This window comes from Bidens hawaiensis, unplaced genomic scaffold (assembly GCF_021521415.1).
Source record: "Bidens hawaiensis isolate Kalapana, Puna unplaced genomic scaffold, B.hawaiensis_p1.1 tig00025558_1, whole genome shotgun sequence".
Lineage (NCBI taxonomy): Eukaryota > Viridiplantae > Streptophyta > Magnoliopsida > Asterales > Asteraceae > Bidens > Bidens hawaiensis.
The window spans coordinates 272423-285413 of NW_027494080.1; the positions used below are offsets into that span (position 1 = coordinate 272423).

At 38.2% G+C, this 12991-nt stretch overlaps 1 protein-coding gene across 1 annotated transcript; it reads left to right on the top strand.

Annotated features, from left to right (window-relative positions):
* Positions 1 to 7313: 7313 nt before the first annotated feature.
* Positions 7314 to 7784, top strand: LOC143571741 (uncharacterized). Its single transcript, XM_077057083.1, has one exon. The coding sequence runs from the start codon at positions 7314 to 7316 to the stop codon at positions 7782 to 7784; it is 471 nt and encodes a 156-aa protein (XP_076913198.1).
* Positions 7785 to 12991: the final 5207 nt, after the last annotated feature.

Below are 12991 nucleotides of genomic sequence, written 5' to 3' on the forward strand. Positions count from 1 at the left end.
AAGCCACCTGATTGTTTTATTTGTAAATGGAGGCTTCTCATGCATTTGACCCGAATTCATGGGTATGCGTCTCACCAAACCCAGATAGCCTTAAACGGGTTATAACTTCTCATTTTATTAAAAATTAATTTTACCAAATATTATCTTATCAAATAGGGGTATACTAAAAATTAATATCCAAATTAAAAGAGAGAGAGATTACCACTATATATAAACAAGAACTTTGGTGCCGCAAGTGGCCTGTTGGCCACTGGCGGCACCATATTGGTCGATTAATTTTGTTTTTTAGTTCAGTTACCAAAATAAACGTAATGGAAACTGACCAAATGGTCATAACTTTTTTGTTTTAGTTTCAAGACCATAATAAACTTGAAAGAAAAAGACCAAGTTTTGCACTCGCGGTATTATTTAAAGCCCATGATTGTAACATCCCGAAATTTCAAGATAATATTAATTATATTACTTAATAATAGAGGGAAAGTTACTCGGGTTATCAGGAAATAAATAAAAGAATAGAGGTTGGTATGGGTCGGGCTAGTGTCGGGTAATGGACGTGGGTCTTGGACGTGGATTAATTGAGATGGGTTAAATGAGAATGGGATTTCAGGGATATAATACCCCCAAAATCCCAAAATATCTTCATTTTCACCAAACTCCCTAACACCCCAAAAACACACACACACCACACACCTACCGCCGCCAGCCGGCCGAGCCAAGGGAAGAGTCGGGCAGGTCCGAGAGAGAGAGATTAGTGTACTAGCAAGTAAACGAGATCCAAACAAGCCCAAAAAGGTATGATTCTTGACCTTTAAGGTTTAAAGATCCAAGCTTTTTAGTGTATAAGCGACCGAAGATGGTCGGGAAGCGTAGTGGGTGATATTGAACTATAGCAAGGGCGTTAAAAACGCTCAAAATGCTGGAAAGAAACCGAACAGCGGCTGTCTGGGTAACTTCGCCTGCATCTGGGCAACTTCGCCTTCAAAGCGATGAACTTCGCCTGCAAGCTAAGTTCGCCTGATGAACTACGCCTGCAAGCTAAGTTCGCCCGATGACAACTTCGCCTGAGGCCAAGTTCGCCTAATTGATAACTTCGCTTACGGCCAAGTTCGCCTGATGACAACTTCGCCTAAAGCTAAGTTCGCCTAAGGTTTAACTTCGCCTAAAGCTAAGTTCGCCTAAGGTTTAACTTCGCCTAAAGCCAAGTTCGATTAGGAAGTAAACTAAAAATCTAATGAAAAATGTGTTAAGACAGTTAATGGAGACCCCAGCCAGGGGCTCTGCCCCTTGGACCCTGCGCCCCTAGACCCCGCTGCCAGGGGCGCTGCCCCCGGACCCCGTTCGTTGTGGGTCATATAAAGATAGAAATACATTATGAGAAGTGATAGTTAATTGATACGTATACTTGTTATACAGTCAGCCGTGCACAACTGAAGAAAGGAATTACGATTAACGGTGAACGTAACCGTGTTCAGGTGAGTTTCTAGCCCCATTTATGTGTTACGTTTTCGGGGATGTGTGCATACTCAATATGTTTGTTAATACACTTATCCTAAGAGATAAGTGTATGCCTTATATGGATAATGTGAAATATATGAATGATTGCTTGATGGTACGTGAACGATCTTCGAATATTGCACGTACTGTCAGGTTGTAGCGCTAAGAATAAGGTAAGTATGTTATGTATGTTTATGAGTATGAACATGATAGAGATAACAGAAGAAAGAAATGATAACGTATGGTTGTATGGTTACGAAGAGGGTATCGAGCCCTAGTAATACTCGAGGAATGTAGGGCGTAATGCTCTTTATAACGTAAGATATGAAAGTAAGATAATACAAAAGAAAGTGAGAAAGTATGAACGAAAGGATATAATTTTATGTGTATGCCGCGTATGGTATATGTGATCGATACGATTGATTGCTCGACGGTACGTGAACGATCTTCGGATATTGCACGTATCGTCAAGGGAAGTGACTAGCTCCTTACATGGATATTAAATAATAAAGTATAGTGTTCCTTTTATGGAAGGTATAGTGTTCCTTTTATGGAAGGTATAGTGTTCCTTTTATGGAAGGTATAGTGTTCCTTTTATGGATAGTAAAGTGTTCCTTCTATGGATAGTATAGTGTTCCTCCTATGGAAATTATATATGGTAGGGTAATGGTAATGGTTCTTTTAATGAATATTATGTGACGATCCTCCTATGGATATTTATACAAGGTTAAGGTAGTAATATGTGTCTTCGGATACGGGAAGTAATATATGGGAATAAATTGTATGATACCTGATTAACTAGAACTCACTCAGCGTAGCTGACTTTTAGTATGCACGCAGGTGAGCCGATTACAGAGCTAGCAAGAGGATGACGCATGGCATGGATTGAACGGCTGGCATCTGAAGAAAGAAGTAAAGATGTTTTAAATATGAAGTTTTGTGTTATGGTATCAAAGAAAAGATTTAATGTTTTGTAACAAATGATTGATGTTTTATATTCCGCGAAAAGTTTTAATAAACTCTGATTTGAAGGACTGTGTTTATGAGTAAATCCGACGCTAAAGTAGGGCTACCGGGTTCGGGGCCTTACAATGATCGATCGCTTGGGTTTTACCAATGTGCAAGTTTATCGACCGAAACAACCCCCCCCCCCCCACACACCAATCGGTCGTTGGTCCACCTCAATTTTTATATTTTTCATTTTTTTAGTTTCGGTAGCGTAACATACGTAATCAAAATCGACCAAATTCGTGTCAGTTTACCTTCTCAGTGATCATACCGACAACGCTTGGGTTACCATCGTCCGGGTTTGACAACCAAATAAACATCGTTTAGATATTTTGTTTTGTTATATATTAATGTTTTATATGTTAATTTTGACGAATTAATTGTTTGGGTTTTAACGCTCAAATTGTACCAATGGTGTCTATAACGAATACAACTGGTGCTAACCGAAACCCTGTCTATATCGTGTCGACTCATCGTCGTAATGCTCGGGGCTTACCAAAACCCTGGTTTCAACACTGGGGTTTTGCCAGCTGCCCCGACGTAATGTGTTGGGTAGAAAAAACTAGTTATCTATATTTTATAGTAAAAAAATAACCGGGACATGTATCTCACCAAACCCATATAGTTTTTAAATCGGGTTATAACATCTCATTTATTTGTGAAACATTTTAACCATAAAATCATAAGTATATTATAATTTTTTTTTACAATAAATAAAATTAAAATCCAAAAAAAATGTATAAATAAAAAATATATCAATATTAACGGATAATGTAAAACAACTATGAAATGGTTTAATCAACTAGTAATAAATATAACTAAAATAACAAATCAATTAGTAATTAATACATAATTAAAATAACAAATCAATTAGTAATTAATACGTAATTAATACATATTGTTCCTTATAACCCGTACAAAACATAATCCATTGCCCTTTTCAACAAATTAACACTAGTGGGGAGTGGTTTAATGCATATTTAAACTGTCATGTCATCTTAACCTATGTTGGGCGTTATAGTATACCCCCATGGCGTAAGTGGTATAAACAACTCAAGTCGTTTGTTAGTTACTCGAGGTCGACTTGTTTCAAGTTAAGCTTAAATAAGCTCAAGCTTAAAGTTAAGCTCAATTAATAACAAGCTCAATCCAAGCTTCACTTATCAAACTCAAACAAACTCACGTGCTTAGTTCTAAGACCCTCTTTAGTGGGGCAGTTCCCACCCTCAAAGCGCCCCATAGAGCCGGGAACACCGCCATCTCGGCCGCTATGGGCTCTTGGGAGTGGGAATACCAATTCGAGGTGAAGGTGAAAACGTATCAAATGGGGATGACGATGGTGACAAGGAAAGTGAAGATGAGCTCGATGGAGACGAAGACGGCGAAGAATATGAAGACGACGAAGACAACAAAGAAGATGAGAAATGAGTAATTCCTACGGGGAATGTTTCGTGCTCACGAAGATTGGTGGTCGAATTGAGGAAGAAATTGTGGTTAAGTGGCAAGATAAGGAGTACCCGGTTTGGGTGGTAGAGGGGATGAAAGCGTGGGTGCCAGACTTCTATGGGAATACTTCTTCCGCCTGGTCTAGCGACTCGTCAAGTGGAACGGAGAACTCGGGTAACAGGGAGGTGGTCATGGAAGAAGGTGAGTTTGTGCCAACGTCGTCGGAGACGCCGGGAGCTGTTGGGATGTCGAATGGTTGGCCGGAGGTAGGGGTACAGAAGGAAGGTGTAAGGTCTAATGCATATTTGATGTTAATGAGGTAGGCGGTAATAATTTTGTGTTGGATAAGGTGGGACCTGTTACCAGATGGGGCTTCAGAAGGTGGGCTGAGTATGGGCCGGGTGTTCACACCAGCTTCAAGAAAGTGTAGAGCGCCCGGTGGATTTTAATGAAAATAGTGAGGGGGGGCGAATTCTGTTTTCTAGTTTAGATGTGGAGGCGAGTAAGTCGACAACAGTGGTGGTGAATGGTGAGTTCGGGGATCCAAATATGTCGGATATGATTGTGGAAGAGGTATCGGTTGAAGAGCAGTTGGGTTCTGGTGAGGATTTGGACATGGATGATCCTAGTAAGTGGTTGGATTTGGAGGTGGATGAAACAATCAAGGTGGGTGTTGACTTAGGGTTGGGTTTACAAGATCATCGTGAGCTGGTCAGAGCGGTAATTGAAGGTGAAGGTGGTTTTATTGGTTCCTCATGAATTTTCTGTCGGTAAATGTAAGGGGGGTTTTCGAGTCCAAGAAGGCTGACTGGATTCGAGGTATTAAGACTTCCAATGGGATACATTTCATTGCTCTCCAAGAGACGAAGGTGACTGGGTTCAGTCATTTATTGTAACATATTTTGTGGAAGATCGATATGTGAATTTGACTCGGTGGATGTTGTTGGTAGGTCGGGAGGTATTCTTAGTTTGTGGGATCCCTCATATTTTTCTAAAACATGTTCGTTCAAACACCGTAGATACTTGGTTACTAGTGGGATTATAAAACCGTTGGGTTGTTTGTTGAGTATCGTCAATGTTTATGCTCCGAATGACTCTGCGGAGAGAAGAAAATTTTGCCAGAGCTATTGGAGGTCAGGAGGTTGATCCTGGGCATGTGTGTTTTAGTTTGTGATTTTTGCTGTCAAGAAAGAGACTTTAAAAAGTTGGAATTGGTGGGGGAGAGTAGACCCATGTCGGAGGAGGAGATAGAGGAGAGGTTGGAGTGTTTGGCTTTTGTGAAAGGGGTCGAAAATTGGAACAACGGGATCTTAGACGAAAGTGGAGGGTTCGGTGGGCTGTAGATCGAGATGAGAATACCAAGTATTTTTAGAGTGTTATAAATGCAAATTTAAGTAGTAACCGTCTTCATAGCTTACAAGCGGAAGGTGTGTGGGTTTCAAATCCGGCCTTATTAAAAGAATTAGCGTTTGATTTCTTCCAAGTTCGGCTTCATGAACCGGTGAGAAACAGACCATGAGTGCTTTTGTCTAATATTAGCAGGTTAGATGGGTCGGAGGCGGATGCGTTGGTAACCCCGTTTACGTTGTCGGAGATAAAAGACGCGGTGTGGGATTGAGAGGGGGGCCGAGCACCGGGCCGGATGGATTTAAATTCAAGTTCTTGAAAAGGTTTTGGAACTGTTTTCAAGGGGATTTGCTCAAAGTTTTTGAAGAATTTTTCTACGCCAATTAGTTTAGCTTCGGATGTTTATCGTCGTTTATTGCTTTAATTCCGAAAGTTAAGGATCCGGCTTCCCTAAATGAGTTCCATCCTATTAGCCTCATTGGATGCAAAAACAAGGTGATATCGAAGGTGTTGGTAGGTAGGTTAAAAAGGGGATTGGCAAGTTAGCTTTTATTTTAAACCGTAGTATCCTTGATGGCCCATTAATCCTTAATGAAGTTTTGACTTGGCTGAATAAATCTAAGAAACGGGGATGGATCTTTAAAGTTGATATTGAGAAAGCATGTGACTCGCTTAATTGGAGATTTCTGGATTTAGTTTTGGACCAAATGAACTTCCCGGAGAGATGGCGCATGTGGATTTTGGCCATTCTTTCGGCGAGTCGGGCTTCAGTTTTACTAAATGGATCGCCAACCCGTGAATTTCACTATTCTCGTGGCTTAAGACAAGGTGATCCCTTATCACCATTTTTATTTATAATTGCAATGGAAGCGCTAACGAGCTTGAAGAAGAGGGCTGCTGAAAGGGTTGGTTTAATGGGTTGAAATGTGGGTTGTCGGTACCGGTTATTACGCATCTCCTTTACGCTGATGATGTGGTTTTTGTTGGTGATTGGGATATCGGGAATGTACGTAAATTAGGCAGAATTTTGAGGTCTTTTTTATGGTCTCGGGTTTGAAAATAAATCTTTCTAAAGAGCAGATTTTCGGAACTAAGGTAGTTGGGGCTGAGTTGGATCTGATGGCAAAAACTCTAAGATGCAAGGTTGGGGAGTTACCATTTATACACCTTGGTATTCTAGTTGGAAAAAACATGAGTGGCATTATTGCTTGGGATCACGTGGTTGAGGTGTTCAAGAAGCTTTTGTCTAGGTGGAAGGCCAAAAATCTTTCGTTTGGAGGTCGTGTCACGGTGATTAGGTCGGTTCTGAACTCTTTACCGACTTACTACTTCTCGTTATTTAAAGCTCCCGAAGCCGTTATAGATAAGCATGAAATACTGAGGAGGATGTTTTTCTAGGGTGGATCAGAAGAAAAGGCCAAAATTAATTGGGTGGCGTGGGACAAGGTTGTGGCTCCAATTGAGTATGGCGGGTTGGGTCTCGGGCGTCTGAAGGATGTAAATGTATCTCTTTTAGCAAAGTGGTGGTGGAGGTTTAAAAATGAGAAAGCTAGGTTATGGTGGAAGGTTATTTGGGTGTTACACCATTCCTCTAGATCTTGGTGGAGCATCCCAGCCAAACTGTCGAACCCAGGTCTGTGTAGTCGTATAGTGAAAATTGATTCGGTTTTAAGAGTGGCTGGTATCAAGTTGGGAAGTTGTTTCCAACACATGGTGAAAAACGGTAGAAAGACGTGGTTTTGGTTAGACAATTGGACCGGGTCAGGATCGTTGGGTGTTCGGTTTCCAAAACTTTTTGGGTTGGAAAAGTCTAAAGGGTGTAATGTAGCAGATCGGTTGTTCATGATTGACGGTTGGATATGCGGTCAATGGGATTGGTCTAGAGAGCCGACTGGGGTGGAAGAGGTTGAGGAGTTGAGAGGGTTGCTTCAGATTTGCCAAGGGGTGATACTTAATAATGAGGAGGATGTTGTTATGTGGACTTATGAGGAGGATTTTCCGTTAGAGGTGTGAAGGAAATGGTCATATTGAATTCTTATGTTGCGCCTGATTATAATTTCGAGTGGAACCGCTTGGTCCCGAAAAAAGTTAGTTTTGTGGCTTGGAGGGCGTTGTTGGGTCGGTTACCAACTTTTGATGCTTTGGTTAGAAGAAATATCGCGCTGGCCTCGAATATGTGTCCGTTTTGTGGGGAGGTAGAGGAAACGGTTGAACATGTGTTCATCTCTTGTGGTCTCGCACAGTCTATGTGGAGCGTACTTGCCCAATGGTGTAAGGTGCCTTCTTTCTTTTGTTTAGCTTTCGTGACTTGTTGGGAAACCATAAATACTCGACGTTTAAGAAGGATAAACCCTCAGTGTTTCATGCGGTGTGTTTGGTTGCGACGTAGTGTTTGTGGAAAAAAAGAAATGCTATGGTTCATAGAGGGACCCGACTCAGATATCAAGCTTGGTGGAGGAGATAAAAGTGTTGGGATTTCTTTGGATTGAGCATTGGGGGAGAAACAAAGGCCTTACTTGGGAGGATTGGAGTTGATTCAAAGTGTAGTTTTCGTTTGTGTTTGGGTCTTGTTTGTTGTATGTTGTTTGTAGGTTTGGTTTGCTGTTGTTTTCTGTGGCGATAGTTCTTGTTTGGTGTTGGTGTCTTTTTGGTGGTTCTAGTGTCTCGCTAGTTTTGTTAATAAAATTGTTAGTTGGTCTTTCATAAAAAAACACAACAGATCTAAATCTGACGCAACCGTTTGGATCCTTTAGCAGAGTAGAGTAAGAATGAAATGGCAAATTCTATAATTTTGGCATTTTTCCTAACGTGGCAAATGTAGAGGCTGCAAAATTAAAAAGAAAGATTTTGTTAAAAAAATGTAAAAAGTGACAGAGGAGATTTCACTCGGCATTTTAGAATGTTCTAATTAGTTAGTGGTGCCACGTGTCTTTTTATGATTGTGATTGGTGAAATTTATTAGAAATTAAAAATAAAAAGTCAAATGACTATTTTCGTAACTTTTTTTTTTTTTTCGCTAACGAGGTGAATGGAGGTGATTTGGTCGTGTGGCGCCGTGGCGGTGACAAGTTTTTAGGTCCGTTCGGGTTTTCTTTTGCATTTATCAAAAGGTAAGACGTTAGTAAAGATATTGTGGCTTTTATGAATAAATTTTATCGTGACTCAAACATTACTCTTGGATCTGATTCTTCAATCATCACTTTGATTCCAAAGATCAAGAGTCTGTTGGTGGAAACGGACCTTTTTTCGTCTTACTTTGTTTATTGCAGTATAAGATTTTAGCTAAAAGTTCGGGATAACCATCTAGCAAAAGGGGCCGATTTGGTGGTTAGTGTATACGCGAAACTCCTAATGAACTAAAAGTTTCAATTGCTCGCCTATTAATATATTACAGTCGATTATCATTTCTATAAACTCTAATCGACTTTCCAAACCGAGATTTAATAATTTGATTTAAAAAAAATTAAAACACTGCACTCTTCGAGCTCAGCGAATATACCCACACGGCTTCTGAATAATCATCCGCTGTATTAAGGAAATAAATATACCCTCCTTACTTATAACTAGGACCGGCAAACAGGTCGGGTTGAGGACAATACAAGTTAGGGTCAACATGGGTCAAATTAAAAAAAGGATTGTTTTGGGTCAGGTAGGAACGGTCCAGATTGGAACGGATTCGGGTTAGATTGGGTCCACTTGGAATGGGTTTCGGGTCGAGCCACGAGCTGTCATACTTTTACCATGTTGAACAAATTTAACACGATCAACTACTTTCACACTGGACAAACACATAACAATTCTTTCACTAAAGTTTGTGAACCATATCAAAAAAAATCATTTTATCATGTGTTAAATTTTAAAAAGCATACGGCCGCACTTTGGCTATAACACACAGTTGATCAACATAGTATACATGGTCGGTTTGGGTCTCAAAACAGAACCAAAACCGAAATTCCTAATATACATGGGTTTAGTAAAGACAATGCATTTTGTTCTTTATATATGTTATTTTGGTATAATCACGGTTCGAGAAGGTTTCATTGTTTGAAATTAATTTCTACACTTGTGGAATTATCAACATTAAGTTCGTTAAAAAAAAAGGGGGAAAGAAAAAGAAAGAAAGACGGCTCCAAACAAGTTGTACAGTTTAAAAGCTAAACAGCAATTACCAGATGAATAATCTACTTCATCATGTTCTACAGGATTTGTTACCTTCAGGATATTGTTGTTGTCTAATCCTCTGCAACAGAAGCATTATTGTAAACGTCAACAGTAACTCGCTAATCTTACATCCAGGCTGCATACAAAGAATTGATAAACATGTTAGTAGTCATATTATTATCTAGTAATTAGTATAGTATATTTAATAAAAATGATTAAAAAAACAAACAAATTTGTTTAAAACATTGGCAAGTTAAAGAATTCATTCTTGAAGCATATCGACACTTCCAGTATTAATAAGGCCTAAGACTGAGTTAGATAAATGTTTCACCCTAACTGATCAAATGACTGAATGATTTGGGGAAAAAAAAGCTTTTTTGTCAAATACCCAAAACAGCCAAAAGACTCGTCTATAGCTAAATAAGGGTCAAAAGACGCCTCAGTGCATTTTTTAAAAATGTGTTGGTTTTGTAATCATATTTGAAGCAGTAATTATATATATAACATTTAAAAAAGACAGTAACTGTTTAGGATGAACCTGAACTGAAATGTTACGACCCGTACAAGAAAATAACTGTTGTGACCCGTTGCCAAACGTGTCCACTATACCACCTCCACAATGTAAAAAAAGTAATCATGAGTCATTACCTTTTGGTAACCAACCTTATGACCTGCTACTTATTGCCACCATTAGTTTATTCTACATACTCATACGGAAAGTGATAACAAATTAATCGGTAACGGACAGAAAACTGAACTGAATATATAAACGGTAGAAACGGATAGGCTACAAGTCGATAGAGATACATGTACATCACTCAATCAAACCGTAGGGCAGTCTAACATGCGTTTAGGATACAGAAATTACCACCTAAACTTGTGATTAGATTCCAAAGAACACCATCTATCATGCCACGATAGAATACAGCAATGGAAAATTAAGTTAGCTCAAAATCCATTGAGATAAATTACAGACCAATTTTATCGTAAGCATTACTGCTTGACATTTTTCAAAGTTCAACACATAAAAGAAAAAGAAATAAACGCCGTAAACCTACCACTACTTAGGCAAACAAGGAACTAAAGTACAAGTAATAAAACAAAACATCATTACAACTGCAATTAAACGTTTGACAAATTCAAATGCTGACGTGGGAGGATTTTGTACTCGGATTAGAGCCCTTTGACCGCCGCCACGAATATTTGACCCGACCCGTGTCGGGAGATGTCTATTAGAAAGTTAAGTAACAAGCAAAAAGTACATAAACAGACGCATACACTGCTTGTTGGATTAAGGGAAAATGTTTAAAACTGTTATAAAGGGTAACTTTTTACATGTTTAAAAAGAGTGATTTGACATAAACATGTTAATACTTTAAGCAAAAACAATGTTTTTAAAGTAAAAATGACCCAAGTGATTTAAAGTAGGCTAACTCATTTTGTCAAAAATGAAGTTAATTTATCCATCTAACATCTGTTAGATACGCTAGTTTAACATTTTTTACTTAAATTTTTCATATGAAGATGCCAAGTGTAGAATGTAGATCAACAAAAAACATAGTTATTAGAAGCGACCCTTTTGCGCCTAGGCGTTTTTTAGTCGAAGCGCACCGACAGCGACTTCCTTAAAAGTAGCAATTTTAGGCAATTAGTCGGCACTCGGTAGTTGCTATTTTTTAGCTTCATTTTTATTTGATTTGTTTTTTATTTATCACATAACTTAGTTAAACAACTTACATAAACTTAATGGGTTTAGCAAAATTAACTCAATATCGCGATAAATGATCGATCTCTAGTTATTCAATATCACAAAGCAAGAAGCCAAGAACAAAGCTATAAATTGATCGACCCCTGGTTTTAATATTTATTACTTTTAAGAAAATTTTGTTTTTAAGTATGAAGAATTTGGTTATTTTTGTTATTTTTTTATAATTTTGCTACTTTATGATGAGGATTATGGTTTTAAATATTTTTGTATTTGAAAAAAAGTGATATTTCCCATTACAAATTTTGTTTTTGATTTTTCTTATTTAAGTGCGCGTTTTTTAGGCCCACGCTTTTTTTACTCCTAGGCCCTCAGAGAGACCTATGCGCCTTAAGTGCGCCTAACGCATTTGATAACTATGACAAAACGACAATCAGTATCGTATATCACACACGTATAAATAACACAACATCATCATCATCATCATCATCGTACTCAGTATATCCCACCAATAGCAAAGCTATGGTAGGGTCTGAGGAGGGTAAGATGTAGATAGCCTTACCTCTACCCCATAGGGATAGAGAGGCTGCTTCCGGTAAGACCCTCGGCTCGATAGTAGTTTGGCATCAAGCTTGGACATAAGGCACATAACACTCAATCATCGGGACACCGGCTGATTAGTGCATGTACCCTTGTCTTTCGGCTATCAACGCCACCACATGATGCCTGATTAACCTTCCGTCACTATCAGTAGTCATAAAAATATACAAACTAACCGCTATCATAACTCTATAAAACCTATTAATGTTCTAACTAAATAACCTTAGTGTCTCTTGGTTTCATAGCTATGATACTTTGGCAGCATGCCAAACAATAAAATATGAAAGATTAAATATATAAGTTTAACTAAGTATAATAATTTGGCCAAAAATGAAAAACATACCTCTTTCAATCTTGAAAAACTTTACAAGTGAACCCAGAAGAAACAAGATCACAAACCGCGTCTCTTAATCGATTGAAAGTGAGGGGGAAGACTGATAAAGGGGGGTTTAGTTGCAGAGATATATGAAAGGAAAAAACTACCCTCACATGCGCCTAACGTGATGGGATTTAACTGACTTTTTCTAACCCAGTTAGCGTAAAGGACAAAACTTGTAGGAAAAAAAAGTTTAAAGTACACCGCCTGCAAGGAAACTAAAAAAAGGACACGAACCGTAATTCGTCTTATTTTAAAGGACAAAATTTGTAATTCTGTCTTCTTTTTTTGATAGAAACATGTTAAATAGCCCAAAATTACATATAAAAAATCTATTGTCATCTGGTATGATAACAATATCTTATTTTTCTCACAACTAAGATTAGTTTAATAACATTATTTTTGGTATTTTAACTAAACTTAAATTAATGATTAAATCAATAAAATGAGAACTTATTTCGAATTTAACTTCAACATTATCGTATTTATCCTGTTTATTTTTTCTCGAAATTAAGATGATATGTGTGTATCATCATTGTAAACGGCCATGTTAAGAATGACCAATGCGTGTGTTAGTATTCTCCAATGAAGTTACATTCACGACATGTTTCAATATATTTACATTATGGTTGGTTTATTTTAATAAACAAATCATGTGTACTAGTTTATGTTATAAAAGAGAGTATCTAAATAACTATTTATTTAACTGAAAGTGAAGCGGAATAAATAAAATTTTGGAAAATACGAATCCAAATTTTAGAAAAAGCCCCCGGATTTTTTACTCGCTTTGGGCCACCAAAATGGTTGGGCCGGCCGTGGTCTAATTAATATTGTTCTTCTAAGTTCTAACGGTT

Excerpts from the sequence above, each read along its gene's own strand:
- LOC143571741 (XM_077057083.1), top strand. The coding sequence starts at position 7,314 with ATGGTCATATTGAATTCTTATGTTGCGCCTGATTATAATTTCGAGTGG.